We start from the raw sequence: 17,589 nt of genomic DNA, 5'->3' as shown, positions 1-17,589 counted from the left end.
TCCAAGTTGTCCTGGTTAACTGTTTCTTTGTAAAAGTGGAGGATTCAAAGTTTAGTCATACTAAAGCTCTTGTTTATGGTGGTTCAGGTGGTTCAATTCAACTATTTAATCATATCTTCGTAGGCTTCTCATGGTCGCAGGCTTTGTCAAAACCGACAAAGAATTTCAGGTCAAAGGTATATAGATATATGCCTGTGGATGTGCCATTAATATTTTGTTAGTTGCATGTCTTGTTAGCTGAAAATATATTTGCTTCTTTTGATATGTTCCAGAGGTTAGTTCCACCAGTGGCATAAAAATGCCTATTATTTTCTCTTGTTTGTCATATTATGTTTTGGATTTTCTCAAAATTTTAGGACATTTTATCTGAATTATATATGGATATTTATGTTGTAGCCTTGTTCAGTGCATCAGTATGTCACAGGGGCAGGTAAAGACATCTTTCAAGGAATTGAGAATTAAATCTGACACTGAAAATTTGCACCTGGAGATACATTTCACTCGGGCATTCTAACATATACTGGATGTAGTAATTGAGGTTTAGGAACACTAGTTCATAATGCACAGATCTTAGATTTTGGTGTGCACTAGTTGCATTTGTGTTCATTTTTTGAAGGTCAGTTGTGCAGCAATAAACACAGTAAGTGTCAGTCAAACAGTGTTTATTCACAACTGCATAACATTCTATTCTATATTTTAGCAGTTTCTTTATTAGGCAAACAAAGTTTGGGGAATCCCATCGCTAGTTTTATTAATTGCTTCGTTGTTTCTTCCCTGCATGACGGCCGCTCTGCTTCCTACCAAAACTTTATATAGACACTGATTTTCATCCGGAGGTAACCAGCTCCACACAAGGGTAACCAGCTCCAGACAAGGATAGGTAATTCTTTGTTTTCTGTTAACGTTTTGTTTATGAAACTCAGTCATGTATCTTAGGGCTTTCCCATAGACTTATTCCTCCAAGATTATTCGCATAGACTTCACAATATACATCGGTGTTTCACAGGTTTACTCATTTCCAGTTAATGAATAAGATTGACGAAATCTCTCTTTACAGTTCATTCTATAAATGAGAAGGGTTATGGGTTTCATTCTTATCGTTTTGACGAATACTGTTACTTTCATTTGCTCGCTATATATAATTTCTACCGCGGAGATTTCCCAGTTTCCCCAATGGAGCTCTTTCTTTGAAATTGGGGTTTCTTCCCCAAGAGGGTCAATCTACCTGAACAGGTTACCCTGGCTAGAGGATAGGTATTTTAATACCTCACTTACACTCAGACCAGTGTATTGTCACTATGAACATGGTTCATTTACTCCCTTTACTTTAGCTTATCAGTCACAGTGTCTCTGTTGATTATGGGTTGAATAAAATTACCATTTCAATCCTGTTAGACAGGTAATCTAATCTTTTTTAAGTAATAGGACGAATACAACTCTGAAAAAATGAATCTCAGAACAGCTTCCTGGAGTTCTGAGTCTTGCAGCAAAGGGCATTTTATAATGTCAAGATCAGCAGACTTGACACTGTAAATTTCCAATAATCTCATGGCATAAGGACGGTTCTTCACATACATGTCAAGGATCCTCTGCTCATCTAATTTGATCACATGAACCGGATTAGGAATAGGGTTGTAAAGTGGCATTGTACTTAGAAAATTAAATACTGTGGCGAAGCTTGATCCTAGCTTCTTAGCTGTAAGTGAATAACGGTGGCAGTGAGTATCAGAAGGTCCATATTCTTCTGCGTCTTATCAGTGATAATATTGAGTATGATCTGACACTAAGAAACTCCATGATCTCATGTTCCAGAAGGAAAAACCTTGCCAAATGCTTTAATCTTCTTTTTCTCCAAATTCTCAACCATCAATATATTGTTGGGCTTTACATCACTATGTACAATGCGAGGATAGAAATCATGGTGCAAATAAGCCAGATTTCGATCTGCTCCAAATGTTATTTTCAATCGAGCACTCCATTTGAGAGTTGATTCTTTTTCTCTATGGCTTGGACAAAATTGCTAGGACTATTTGCAAATTGATTCCAAACACCAAAACTCTAGACGCCAGACAATATTGAAAATATTATAACTTACCTTAAAATCATAACTAAAGTCATCTCGAAGGACTTCCATGAATTTCACAAATTTAGCATTGCCAATATACTAACCATGTAGTAACTCGTCCAAGCTTCCCAAAGGCAAGTAGTCGTAGATAAGAAGTTTGGCCAATAGACAATTGCAATAACCTCACAAATTCACAAGGTTTCTATGTTTGATGTTTTCCAGAAGCTCAAGCTCTCTTTCAAAGAGGAAATCTGATCTTTACCCCATTGTTCATAATTTTCTTCACTACAAACGCACTATTGTCATCCATCACCAATTTCTACATGGTACCAAAGCCTCCAAACCAAATGATATCAATATCATCAAGTGTTTCAATTCTCTTTATTATATCCTGAGATGTATGTGGCTGATCTCCATGGAACATGACTAGGTTAGCATCTGTGATATAGCACATTTGAGAGCTTATCAATTTCCACCTGATAAGTTGAAAACAAGTTGAAAGAGATTAGCAAATATACTTGATGGATATCTGTTTCTGTAGGAGCTGTTGCTCCATTTTAGTGTAAGGTTGCTTGACCCCATCATTCTTGTACAAAAAATAGTACTATAAGAAGAACAGGAGAGCAAGAGCCTTGCCCATTGTCATCATTACTCTGATGAGGATTCTTTTTGAAACTCGCTCTGATGGCTTAATTGATGCTGATAAAATCCAAAGAATTTAGTAAATCAGAGTCAAAATATATCAAGATAAGTTCCAAATTGTCCAAGACACTACGCAACAACAGTGGCACAAGGGTAGATTCAAGTTCAAAACTCTTGGTAGGGAAAGGGCAAATGAGCATATAAGACACCAATCTGAAGTCTTGGATATATTCCCTAGATCTACATCACAATATGAGTTGTATATTATAGCAGGGAATCCCAATGAATTATTGCAAAGTGCGTCCAGTCGTTGACCACATAAATCCAAGTTACCCAGTAACCTGAAAATGACGTCCAAGAAGTTATCGTCTTAGATTTTACAACAATAAACATGTTTCCAAAACTCATACAGAAAATTATTTGAATTTAACAAGAATATTATTTTCCTACTTGAAGTAAGTACAACTACAATCCCGCACATGAAAGGGCTCCATTGCAGAAACTATTCACATATGTGATAAAACTATGAAACGACACAAGGCCTAGACAGCCCCAGGAATGCAAATATAAAAAAAAATGGCAAAAAGGTCTTCTTGGACTAGTTGCCTATGTAAGAAGTGAGCCTCAAGCAAAACCTCTAGGAGAATACCAACATATGGCTCATACGCTCTGTACCAGGACTTGGAAACAATGTCTAGTAATGCTCTGAGTTACATGGAATATTCTAAAATCTAGAATCGAGTTACACTTAGTTAAATTAGACTGAGAATATGTGTGAATATGTGTGTATGCATTGAAGAAGACTCCTTGCACTGTAAAGACCAAGGCCCTCTCATACCACTTGGGTTTTTCCACCTCCATAAATGTCATGAGGTGCATCCTCTCATTCTCAACTTCTTCTAAAAGTGCTTTTATCCATCCACCACTGTGCTGAAATTTTCTGAGGGACTTGCAGTTGGGGAGCATTCCTCCACTGCGGCTTAACAGAAAAGCACATTTTCATGCAAAAATATAGAGCCCTGAGTTTAATGGTAACCAATTGGAGCTGCAGCTTCCCTCAGTTATTTTCCTTGGTAATGAATGTCCTGCAAAATCATAAACATGAGACAACAAATGATTAGCTCATAACAAAAAAATAGGCGGTGAATGAAGTTAAATTGAAACAGAGTGAAAAGACCGAATACAAATGCTTCACTGAAATCACATTGCTCAGGAAATTAGAGTCTACATGAAACGAAAACAAAATGCCAAGATATGCCCTCATGAAAGAAACAAAAATATTGGATAAGGGTTAGCTTGAGCCCTAAACCTTAAATGAAACTAACAGAAAATGTGATAAACCCTGTCCCTTAAACCCTAATGCAATTGTTCGAAGGAAAACAAACTACAGAATCACTGTACTTACCTAAATTTCCTTTGTAATGAGCCCAAAAGGCCACCTCAAATCATTATTTGACTCTACTCGATCTGTTCCATTTCCTACACGTAGAAGGTGTTGAACATTTCTACCATGAACAAGAATTTGAGTTGTTGTGGTTATGATCTGGTGTGAACCCTAAATGCACAACGCAACCTGTACAAGTCACTTGAGTTGGGAAGTTACATCCACATTATCATGGTGTATCTAGATCAGAACATTGTCTGACACATTACTTGCCCATACATGTAATTAACAGATAAATGGCGTGGATTATTTACACTGTATCTGATCTTCTACCTTAAAAGACACCAATTCTTGAAGCAGGTTTATGTATTGTGATTGAATCTGGGCCTGATAGTTTAAACTCTGTTTATACCTTTCCATTTCATTATTTATTGATTCATTCTCACTGGAGTTAATCTCAAGTATATTGCAATTGTTTGAAGGAAAGCAAACTACAGAATCACTGTACTTACCTAAATTTCCTTTGTAATGAGCCCAAAAGGCCATCTCAAATCATTATTTGACTCTACTTGATCTGTTCCATTTCTAGCACGTAGAAGTTGTTGATCATTTCTACCATGAACAAGAATTTGAGTTGTTGTGGTTATGATCTGGTGTGAACCCAAAATGCACAATGCAACTTGTACAAGTCACTTGAGTTGGGAAGCTACGTCTAAATTATCATGGCATATCCAGATCAGAACATTGTCCGACAAATTACTTGTCCATACATGTAATTAACAGAAAACCAATAGAGAAGCTGGACTTCTTGCGTAATGAAAGTTTCTCTCTTTACAGGCTTAAAAGTGTGTATATTTTTGCGATTGAAAAGTGATTTTGGAATGGTTTTATTGTAGATTTAAGCTCAAGGTTCTTGAGCTGAAATATTGGGACAACAAGATCAGGGCTTTTCAAGAGGCTTTCCACCCAGGTCCAGCATGTTTTCCGAGAACACAACACTGTGTCTGATCTTCTATCTTAAAAGACACCGATTCTTGAAGCGGGTTTATGTATGCTGATTGAATCTGGCCCTGACAGTTTAAACTCTGTTTATACCTTCAAGACTTTTTTTAGTTATAACAGTTGTGTCTTTTCAGACTGTCAGCTCTCCTTTGGGGACTTTTTATTCATATTTTAGCAGTGTGTATTCTGTGTGTTTGTTGTAAGGTTTTTCTTTCACTTTTAGCTGAAGGTCAGTAGTTCTTAGGCACTCTTTTTGGTTTAAAACTGTATATGCTAGTGTTGTTTTTATTTCAGTGTTGTGAGGCTTCTTGGACTCTACTCATTACATTCTTGGACTTGGAAAAATAATAAGTAGAAGAAAATACATTCAGAATGTAAATTGGGACAGAAATAGCTTTCGACCTCTAGTTTCCATCGCTGACAGGAAACTTGAAAGACGAAAAAATTCACCACGACTTTGTAGAAAATCCGAGTTTTCGATAAAAATCATCACTGTATAATAATTCCGGCATACTTATATCAAATATCCATAAGTTTATGTACGCAGATATAAATATTTTTTTCCTGGATCTGGTTCTTGTCTACATACTCATAGCTTTGCGGAATTTATTTATTTATTTTTCCGAGGCAAATTTCGTGATTCAGGCATAAAGATCCATAAATCGCTGCATGTAATTGTAAACATTCACTTCTAAAATGAATATAATGTTCAATTATTGCGTTTCTTTAAATTTTCCGATGAAAGATGCAAAATATGTAAAACCTAGCGAAAAAAATGAAATGGTTGTACAAAAGGAAGGTTTAGGGGGACATATGATTACTGGACTACGAACTACGATAGGCGACCTCGGCCCTGCATCGTTATTTACAAGCTCCAGCGCTATTTCCATGCCAAAATTTCCCCATCCCACGACAAGAACTCTCTTGACCTCGAAATCTTTTTCATTTTTGTAATCAATCGAATGGATAATAGTTCCTCGAAAGCTGTCCAACCCGGGAACATCTGGCACGAAATTTTCACTGAATTTGCCTGTTGTCACAACTAGAAACCTTCCATGGTACTCCCTTTCAGAATTATCCGAAGAACACTTTGCAATTACATGCCATCTTCTCGTCTCTTGAGTGAAGCTTTCAGACTCCACGGACTCGCAAAACTGTGGCTGAATATTAAATCTTCTAGCATATTTTTCCAAGTAGGCAACAAAATGGTCCTTGGTAAGGAACATAGGATATTCATCAGGAACATGCATGAGAGGAAGGTTGGCGTGTTGCTTACTGCCCTGCAGTGTCCCCCGATCGTACGTCCGGTTTTTCCACAGGGACCCCACGCAAAAATCTCTGTCCAGAACGAAACTAGAAATTCCGAGGTCTGTAAGGCATGTTGCGACGGCCAAGCCAGATGCCCCAGTTCCGACTATTATAACTTCTTCATCCCTATTTTCATCGAATGATTTGTGGTATTAATTTTCACCACCAAATCCTCCATTACCAGAACACGTCTCCGTCTCATTCTTAGATCCAACAATAGCCCTGTCGCACACCAAAGCCAATTCAGAACCTCTATATATCCTATCACTGGTCCAATTCTCAATCCTCCTTCCAGAGACAAAAGGCCCCTCACTTCCATGGGTTCCACTGACTGCCATGATTTTTTCCGGAGATTCTCTAGGGCTGTGAAACGCAATTGAAATTGGGCTATCAAAATCCTCTTCTAGAGACTCGTCCAATAAGCCATTGCTCAGAATTTATGTAGAGGGACTTTCACTGAGGTCCCAAGAACCAGAACCCCTCCTTATCCTCTCCCTACTTGAACAGAGGTCCAAAGAACCAGAACCCCTCCTTACCCTCTCCCTGCTTGAACAAGCATTAGGCAATGGGTCATGCAAATTAGCTTCAGATAGCGTCCTTATGAATCTGGGTTGTGCATCATGATGAACCCACTTCACATCGACAATAGCTAATTGGGTCAAATGAACAGATCTGCGCGCACTCAATTCTAATTCAGATTGAAACTCAATAAGGGAATTCAAGGCAAGGGTAGATGACTGGTTTGAAGCCAACTGTTTCCGCAATGAATTTGTAACCACTTTGATCTAACAGCTGAAATTTTGGCAATCGTCTAACCTATAATCATGTGGGTCACAAAGATGACAGGTGGTAGAGAGGGGAGTTGATTTCAGAAGGGAACGCCTTACGGCGTAATTAACTACTAATAGTCATATATATGCAAAATTTAGTTTTCATTTGTAATCACAAATTTATCATTTGCAGTAGTCATTTATCTTATTTTGGTAGTTTCAAATTCATTATATAAATCACTGATTTAGTAGTTTATATTCATTTCATTCACTTTCATTAATAATCATTATAAACAATTAATTTAGTGGTTGTGTATTCATTTTATTTGTGTTTTTTATTAATTAATATAAACTACTAATTTGGTAGTTTTATATTTATTTTATTTATATTCATTTTTAATCAACATACATGCATTGATATGATTTTGCGACTATATTAAAAAATACTTTACAATATTAATGCTCATCTAATATGAAAACACGCGAATCATGCAACTTCATAAGTTGATAACAACACAAAAAATATCAAATACAATCGTAAATAAATATTTGAACCACAAATTTTATTATATGAAATGCCAAGTATTACAATATGAGTTTCCAACTATATATTGATTGGGCTACAATTTACACATGAAATATTGTTTAATCACTTCAAACATTCCCACTGTGTTGCCAATGCATTGCACATGCCTTTCCACCTTTCAAATAATTCAATAGTTTGCCTCTAGAAACTATGTAACTAATAGCATCCACCAATCGAGAGTCATGTTAAAGACGAGAAGCTCCATTCTTTGGATAGTCAAGGGTTGGAAGATGAATCCAAGGTCTTCGATCTACAACCAATAGATATTCATTTAAATACTAATAATGTGATATGATCTGTTTTTTTAATTAAAGTGTCTATTAAAACTCTTATCACTATTTGCAATATAATGGGACTATAAAACTTCCTTTACAGCACATGGAGAAGTTTACAAAAACACTAAATACAATGGCCCCACTTAAACACTTCCTCTAATGATTCCCCACAACAAAATTAGAAAACATTGAGATCTGCAAATTCATGCTTGAGGTAGGACTTTATACACTTCATAACAACTTTTTATAAAAATATTGATATTTTAGTGAAATGTTCAATTAAAGTATTAAGAAAAGATAAATAAGTTCCTCTTTAACATGCAGAAAATGAAAGAAAATAAAAAGAAATAAATGAGAGAACTTACCACCAAACATGTCAAACGCTGCACCATAAAAGTATTCTTGCCATGTGAAATAAAAAAGGTCGAATTTCCATTGCATGGTCACATTTTAAGCAAATATTAGACACAAATAACTAAACCAAAGATTTTGAAATGCACATACACAACTATATAAGCATGCATCTTACAACTTGTAGCTAGAAACTTAGTTTACTTTTACAAGATATGGAGTACGATTTCCTTATGCACAACAAATGCATATTATCTTTCCTTGAGTGTTGACATAGTTGAATACATAAAAAAAATTATACTCCATTGTTATTTATGTGTTTAGATTATTTTACAGATCCTTCATAATTGTGTGTCTTAGAGATTGTCCATTCCATGTTTTTACAGGGTACAACATAGAATCAAGATTAACAAAATGATGTTTCAACCAAAAACAACAACGAAACCATACAATCTTCAAATGCTACATGAAAATTTGAAAGACGTATTTCATATATTATTAAATATTTCAAAAGTTACAATACATACATGACAGATGAGAGAGGGAGGTTAAATAAATTTAGTATATTCCACTCACTAAAGTGCTTATTAATAACTTAATGCACCATCATTAAGTTAACATGACTTAAATAAGCAAGTATTAGATGACAAATTGTGTTAGGCATTTGTTGGGTTTTGTATGGTACTAACCAGAATATCTCGTAATTTGTTCACATTGTTTTGACATTATATTGGATTTCAACTTAACATTTCTGCAAATTTGGTTGAAATAATAAAATGTGAAGTAACCTTGTTAATAAATAATTATTTACTTGCATAACAGGTTGGAAATGGAGCACAATTTTGTTGTCTAAGCCTATGCAACTTTTCACCTCAAACTCATTCTGTGTACACCTAACATCTGGCTAACCAGAATATCTCGTAATTTGTTCACATTATTTTGACATTATAATGGATTTTAACTTTAACATTTCTGTAAATTTGGTTGAAGTGATAAAATGTGAAGTAAAGTTGGAAATGGAGCACAATTTTGTGATCTATGCCCATGCAAATTTTCACCTCAAACCCATTCTGTGTACACCTAACATATGAAAATGCATGAGAATACCTTTTGTGGACACCTCCATTATGCCCATAGAAGTCCTAATAATGCATTACATAGAGCAATTTAGATTCTATCCATTTGATTGCTTCCTGACAAAACTTTTGTTAGTATTGAGACATAAAATTCCTTTGTCCAAAGATATATTCTATATTTCATCAATTAAGAAATGTTCAAAGAAATAAGTATACTAGAAGGCTTAAAACTTGAATTTCTAAACATAAATAAATTGATATCACTTTTGCTTTCGACATCTAGCATGAAACCTTAACCAAAGAAAGCCTCAAGTATGGATAGATTTCAGCTGTTCAGGCTAGCATTTGCATCATCATCAAATGTGGAGAACTGGGGCATCAACCTGATGGTAGATACTAAAGGAAATTAAATTGAACATCACTATATGAAAAGTAGCAAATGTTGCATTCCCCTCAACTTCCATATCCTAAAGTCAAAATCTTTACGATTTCCTATCAAATACAGTTAGATATGATTTATGGAGGAGCAGATGCAAATCCAATGTGCAGTTCAATGTTATATTTCAATGTGTTTTCTGTCACCAGATTCTCCCATTTCTCTCATCATGTCCTATGCATAAGCATTCTTTTGTTGATCCTTTTGGGCAAGCTTAAATTCTGCACTTCTGTAGCTTCAAGATCTCACACCATGTGAGTTATGTGAACCTGTAGAAGATTAGTGTGAGGAACAAGGAGTGTTGCAATGCCTGCTCTGCAATTTTTCCTCAAAAAAGCATAGAAGTAATTAATAACCAATTTCTTGGTAAACCAAGAATACTTTCTAGCTCTAATATCTCCATGACCCAAGAGATATACAACTTCTAATTCTTTGGCTTTATGCATGGATGAAATCTCATACTCAAGACTTTGATCATCCATAGGCACAACACTTGTGGGAAACCCTGATGAGGTACTAGCTTCTGGTAGTGACTCTGGAGGAGCAAAGAAATTCCTTCAACCCTTGTAATTTCCCATTAGGGGTGTCTCTAGGGAATTGGGGTTGCAGCTTATTTCTCCTAGTAGTTTAGGATCCTTTGTTTCATTCTCTGATTCTGAAGTATACTAATCATCACTCTCTAATGAAAAATATTTAGCCTTGCTAAAGAGAAACTTTTCAAGACTTTCAATAAGTAGTTGTTAGAAGGCTTGATGATCCTCTTTTCGGACATCTTTGTAAGCATGCCTTACAATACATCGAAACATGTGGTAGATTCTTGGACAAACTCATCTGAATAGAAAGCGGTCACTTTCTATCACAATAGGAACTGGAACATTCTTGATAATATAAATATTATGGTGGAATGAATAGCTGGGAGACTTGTTACAAAATTCCCAAATATTGTTGGAACTCCATGAAAGCGTTCATTATAGACCAACCAAATTTCAGAAACTCTTACTGTGCTAAGATTTGAACCAAGCTCTAGCATCAAATCCATTGAGATTTTCATCCTAACTTCACTTTGATAATTTAGGACACTTCCAAAGTTCAAGATGTACATTACAAAAAGGAGGGAAGAGGCTAAAACCAATGGGAGCCAACTACCATCACTCACTTTCATTAATACAGCTACAAAATAAGTTAGCTCAATGGTTAGAAAGAAAACTAGGAAACAAAGTGCCAAGAATAGGTTGGTTTTCCATTTCAGAAGCATGGCAGTAGTCACTAACACTGTGGTCACCATCATTACTCCCACCTCAGAAATTCCTGCAACATGTCTCTGTGTCAGCACATTTGTACTAAAGAGTGATGTTCATTTCAAGGTTCTACTAGCTGTTTTCCATGAAATTTACTTATTGGATGAGATATTACTTTGTAATGGTGTTATAAATTATGTATGCTTGTAAATGCTAACTATTGTTAGAACTTAGTACTAATAAATCAAATTCATGTCTTTGTATAAGACTTACCATATGCATTTCCTATCTCATTTGTGCCCTTGAAGGTGGCATCTATAATGATGCAAAGAATCATCACCAACCAGTTTATGATTGGAATGTAGACTTGGCCCATAAACTGATTTGAGGTGTGTATGACTTTAAGCCTGGGGAAGAAACCAAAAGCCATTAACTTTTTGATACATTAAAATTTTGCTGAAATCATGATTTGTGACCAAAGCAGTAGCAGTGGCTAGCACAAGAATTGGCCAGAATGCACAAGCTGAATGATTTGGATATGAGAAAATATATATACTCATCAGTCAAAAGCAGTATGAGTTATACAGACGAGCACAACCATAATTAGTATTATGAATAACTACTAAGAATATAGGAACCTGTGATGCATTTCAAGTATAAGAATGTTTTTTCCATTTCAAAACATGCTTATAATCCATGAAAAACATGCTACAAAGTCTATGCATATTGTTAATACAGAAACTGATTGATCCTTGCTTGGAATTGAAGCGTAGAATTCTCGTTTTGCCATGATTGGATTTGTTATAAGAAATGCATCTTGTCCCATATATGCGAGTAACAGAGATGAGAACACCAAAAATGTGAAGGCTATCTGTAGCCAACATTTATTCATAAGATTATACTAGCATTGAAAGGCAAAAGAGCACAAACTATGGGGAAGACTCAAGGTGAAAAACCAAATCCATATAAAGTTGTACTACCGCAATTCCCTGAAATTGAAATAAAAGTATGTCTGCTTGAAAGAAACATTTACAAGAAAGTATGTCTACTGAAAAAGAAACCCTTACAATAGCCTGAAGTTGTCATGCTCTACAATGAGCTTCTTTAAGCTCTAAGCTTGCCTGGACAGATTTCACTGAGAAGTGACTCAAGTCAACAAACATTGCTTTAGCTCATGTGAATTAGAATACTAGTGCAAATTTTATTGGTGATTCCAAACTTAAGTTATTTAATACAGAGATAGAACATAGACAAGAATAGTAGGTTTCAGTTTCAATCACATGTTATGCACAACAAACAATCTCCAAGAGAAAACCATGCTCGATTTGGATTACTTGAAAAGAAGTAATAGATATAGACTGGATTGAACGCCTTGAAAACACTATTGTCATATGAAATAATGTTGTAGAGACCAACCAGCCCAAGGGAAAGAAACCATATGAATAGAACTGGGCCATAAAAAAGTCCCACTTTGCTAGTGCCAAAACTCTGTATGCTGAACAAGATGAGAGAGGGAGGTTAAATAACTTCAGTATATTCCACTCACTAAAGTGCTTATTAATAACTTAATGAACCATCATTAAGTTGACATGACTTAAATAAGCAAGTATTAGATGACAAATTTTGTTAGGCATTGGTTGGGTTTTGTATGGTACTAACCAGAATATCTTGTAATTTGTTCACATTGTTCTGACATTATATTGGATTTCAGCTTAAAATTTTTGCAAATTTAGTTGAATTAATAAAATGTTTAGCAACCCTGTTAATAAATAATTATTTACTTGCATAAAAGGTTGGAAATGGAGCACAATTTTGTTGTCTAAGCCCATGCAACTTTTCACCTCAAACCCATTCTGTGTACACCTAACATTTGGCTAAGCAGAATATCTCGTAATTTGTTCACATTGTTTTGACATTATATTGCATTTCATCTTAACATTTCTGCAAATTTGGTTGAAGTGATAAAATGTGAAGTAAGGTTTGAAATGGAGCACAATTTTGTTGTCTAAGCCCATGCAACTTTTCACCTCAAAACCATTCTGTGTACACCTAATATCTAAAAATGCATGAGAATACATTTTGCAGACACCTCCATTATGCCCACAAAAGTCCTAATAATGCATTACATAGAGAAATTTAGATTTTTTCCATTTGATTGCTTCCGGACAAAACTTTTGTTAGTATTGAAACATAAAAATTACTTTGTCCAAAGATATATTCTATATTTCATCAATTAAGAAATATTCAAAGAAATACGTATACTCGAAAGCTTAAAACTTGAATTTCTAAACATGAATAAACTGATTTCGCTTTTGCTTTCGACTTCTAACATGAAACCTTAACCAAAGAAAGCCTCAAGTATGGATAGATTTCAGTTGTTTAGGCTAGCAATTGCATCATCATCAGATGTGGAGAACTGGGGCATTAGCCTGATGGTAGATACTGAAGGCAATTAAATTGAACATCACTATATGACAAGTAGAAAATGTTGCATTCCACTCAACTTCCATATCCTAAAGTCAAAATCTTTATGGTTTCCTATCAAATACAGTTAGATATGGTTTATGGAGCAACAGATGCAAATCCAATGTGCAGTTCAATTTTATATTTCAATGTGTTTTCTATCACCAAATTCTCCCATTTCTCTCATCACATCCTATGCAAAAGCATTTTTTTGTTGATCCTTTTGGGCAAGCATAAAGTTTTCAACATTGTAGCTTCAAGATCTCACACCATGTGAGTTATGCGAACCTGTAGAAGATTAGTGTGAGGAACACATAGTGTTGCAATTCCTGCTCTACAATTTTTCCTCAAAAAAGCATAGAAGTATTTAATAACCAATTTCTTGATAAACCAAGAATCCTTTCTAGCTCTAATATCTGCATGACCCAAGGGATATACATCTCCTAATTCTTTGGCTTTATGCATGGATGAAAGCTCATACTCAAGACTTTGATCATCCATAGGCACAACACTTGTGGGCAACCCTGACGAGGTACTAGCTTCTGGTAGTGACTCTGGAGGAGCAAAGAAATTCCTTGAACCCCTATAATTTCCCATTAGGGGTGCTTCCAGGGAATCAAGCCTGTAGCTTATTTCTCCTAGTAGTTTAGGATCCTTTGTTTCATTCTCTGATTTTGAAGTATACTGATCATCACTCTCCAATGAGAAATCTGCAGCCTCCCTATGGAGAAACTTTTCAAGACTTTCAATAAGTAGTTGTTAGAAGGCTTGATGATTCTCCTTTCGGACATCTTTGTAACCATACATTGCAATACAATGAAACATGTGGTAGGTTCTTGGACAGACTCATCTCAATAGAAAGTGCTCACCTTGTGTCACAACAGGAACGAGAACATACTTGATACATACAAATATTATGGTGGAATGAATAACTGAGAGATTCGTTACAAAATTCCCAAATATTGTTGAAAGTATGTGAACGAGTTCATTATAGACCAACCCAATTCTAGAAACTCTTACTATGCCAAGATTTGAACTGAGCTCTAGCATCAAATCCATTGAGATTTTCATCCTAACTTCACTTTGATACTTTAGGACACTTCCATAGTTCTATATGTACATTACAAAAAGGAGGGAGGAGGAAAAAACCAATGGGAGCCAACTACCATCACTCACTTTCATCAATACAGCTAGAAAATGAGTTAGTTCAATGGTTAGAAAGAAAATCAGGAAACAAAGTGCCAAGAATAGGTTGGTTTGCCATATCATAAGCATGACAATAGTCACTAACACTATGGTCACCATCATTACTCCCACCTTAGAAGTTCCTGCAACATGTCTATATGTCAGCACATGTGTAGTAAAGAGTGATATTCATTTCAAGGTTCTACTAGCTGTTTTCCATGAAATTTACTTATTGGATGAGATATTACTCTGTAATGGTGTTATAAATTGTGTATGCTAGTAAATGCTGACTATTGTTAGAACTAAATACTAATAAATCAAATTCATGTCTTTGTATAAGACTTACCATATGAATTTCCTATGTCATTTGTGCCCTTAAAGGTGGTAGCTACAATGATGCAAAGAATCATCAGGAACCAGTTTATGATTGGAATGTAGGCCTGGCCCATAAACTGCTTCGAGCTGTGTATGAATTTGAGCCTGGGGAGGCAACCAAAAGCCATTGACGGTTTGATACATGAAAATGTTGTTGAAATAATAGCTTGACTTGTGATCAAAGCAACAGTAGTGGCTAGCACAATAATTGACTAGAATGCACCAACTGAATGATTTGGATATGAGAAAAATATATCTACTCAATAGTCAAAAGGCAATATGAACTATATAGGCGAGCACTACCACAATTCGTATTATGAATAACTACTAAGAATACAGGAACCTGTGATGCATTTCAAGTATAAGAATGATTTTCCATTTCAAAACATGATTATAATCCATGAAAAACATGCTACAAAGTCTATGCATGTTATTAATACAGAAACTGATTGAACCTTTCCTAGAATTGAAGCGTAGAATTCCTGTTCTGCATGCTTGGATTTGTTATAAGAAATGCAGATTGGCCCATATATGAGAGTAACAAACATGGGAACACCAAAAATGTGAAGGCTATATATAGCCAACATTTATTCATAAGATTATACTAGCATTGAAAGGAAAAAATCACAAACTATGGGGAAGACTCAAGGTGAAAAACCAAATCCATATAAATTTGTACTACTGCAGTTCCCTGAACCTAAAAGAAAAGTATGCCTACTTGAAAGAAACCTTTACAGAAAAGTATGGTTGCTCAAAAAGAAACCCTTACAGTAGCCTGAAGTTGTCATGCTCTACAATGAGCTTCTTTAAGCTCTAGGCTTACCTAGACAAATCTCACTGAGAAGTAACCCAAGTTAGCAAACATTGTTTCAGTTCCTATGAATCAGAATAATAGTGCAATTTTATTGGCGATTCCAGACTTTAGTTATTCAATGTAGAGATAGAACAAAGACAAGAATAGTAGGTTTCAGTTTCAATCACATGTGATGCACAACAAATAGTCTCAAACAGAAAACCATGCTTGATTTGGATTACTCGAAAAGAATTAATAGATGTAGACTAGATTGAACACCTTGAAAACACTATTTTCATATGAAATAATGTTGTATAGACCAACCAGCCCAAGGGAAATAAACCATATGAATAGAACTAGGCCATAAACAAGTCCCATTTTTCTAGTGCCAAACCTCTGTATGCTGAACAAGATGAGAGAGGGAAGTTAAATAACTTCAGTATATTCCACTCGCTAAAGTGATTATTAGTAACTTAATGTGCCATCATTCAGTTAACATGACTTAAATAAGAAAGTATTAGATGATAAATTGTGTTAGGCATTTGTTGGGTTTTGTATGGTACTAACCAGAATATCTCGTAATTTGTTCACATTGCTTTGACATTATATTGGATTTCAGCTTAACATTTTTGCAAATTTGGTTGAAGTAATAAAATGTGAAGTAACCCTGTTAATAAATAATTATTTACTTGCATAAAAGGTTGGAAATGGAGCACAATTTTGTTGTCTAAGCCCATGCAACTTTTGACCTAAAACCCATTCTGTGTACACCTAACATCTGGCTAACCAGAATATCTTGTAATTTGTTCACATTGTTTTGACATTATATTGGATTTCAGCATAACATTTCTGCAAATTTGGTTTAAGTGATAAAATGTGAAGTAAGGTTGGAAATGGAGCACAATTTTGCTATCTAAGCCCATGCAACTTTTCACCTCAAACCTATTCTGTGTACACCTAACATCTAAAAATGCATGGGAATACCTTTTGCAGACACCTCCATTATTCCCATAGAAGTCCTAATGATGAATTACATAGATCAATTTAGATTCTATCAATTTGATTACTTCTAGACAAAACTTTTGTTAGTATTGAGACATAAAAAATCCTTTGTCCAAAGATATATTCTATATTTCATCAATTAATAAATATTCAAAGAAATAAGTATACTAGAAAGCTTAAAACCTGAATTTCTAAACATGAATAAACTTATTTCACTTTTGCTTTTGACTTCTGACGTGAAACCTTAACTAAAGAAACCCTCAAGTATGGATAGATTTCAGTTGTTCAGGCTAGGAATTGCATCATCATCATATGTATAAAACTGGGGCATTAGCCTGATGGTAGATACTAAAGTCAATTAAATTGAACAACACTATATGACAAGTATAAAATGTTGCATTCCACTCAACTTCCATATCCTAAAGTCAAAATCTTTATGATTTCCTATCAAATGCAGTTAGATATGGTTTATGGAGCAACAGAGGCAAATCCAATGTGCAGTTCAATTTTATATCTCAATGTGTTTTCTGTCACCAAATTCTCCCATTTCTCTAATCACGTCCTATGTAGAAGCATTTTTTTGTTGATTCTTTTGGGCAAGCATAAAGTTTGCAACTCTGTAGCTTCAAGATCTCACA

The 17,589-nt window shown here is 35.1% G+C and overlaps 1 protein-coding gene and 2 pseudogenes across 1 annotated transcript; all 3 read right to left on the bottom strand.

Annotated features, from left to right (window-relative positions):
* Positions 1-5,734: 5,734 nt before the first annotated feature.
* On the bottom strand, positions 5,735-6,739 carry LOC149194439 (putative indole-3-pyruvate monooxygenase YUCCA9). Its single transcript, XM_089407671.1, has 3 exons — positions 6,583-6,739; positions 5,915-6,462; positions 5,735-5,758 (listed from the first exon to the last, which is right to left on the bottom strand). Exons 1-3 carry the CDS (start codon positions 6,737-6,739, stop codon positions 5,735-5,737), a joined length of 729 nt encoding a protein of 242 aa, XP_089263797.1.
* A 3,821-nt stretch (positions 6,740-10,560) lies between these two features.
* LOC149194438 (putative potassium transporter 12) lies at positions 10,561-12,642 on the bottom strand (annotated as a pseudogene).
* A 1,218-nt stretch (positions 12,643-13,860) lies between these two features.
* LOC149194437 (putative potassium transporter 12 pseudogene) lies at positions 13,861-16,952 on the bottom strand (annotated as a pseudogene).
* Positions 16,953-17,589: the final 637 nt, after the last annotated feature.

This window comes from Pinus tabuliformis, chromosome 2_2 (assembly GCF_031772625.1).
Source record: "Pinus tabuliformis cultivar Carrire ecotype Pingquan chromosome 2_2, CPIR1, whole genome shotgun sequence".
NCBI lineage: Eukaryota > Viridiplantae > Streptophyta > Pinopsida > Pinales > Pinaceae > Pinus > Pinus tabuliformis.
This window is presented reverse-complemented; position numbering and strand designations above follow the sequence as displayed.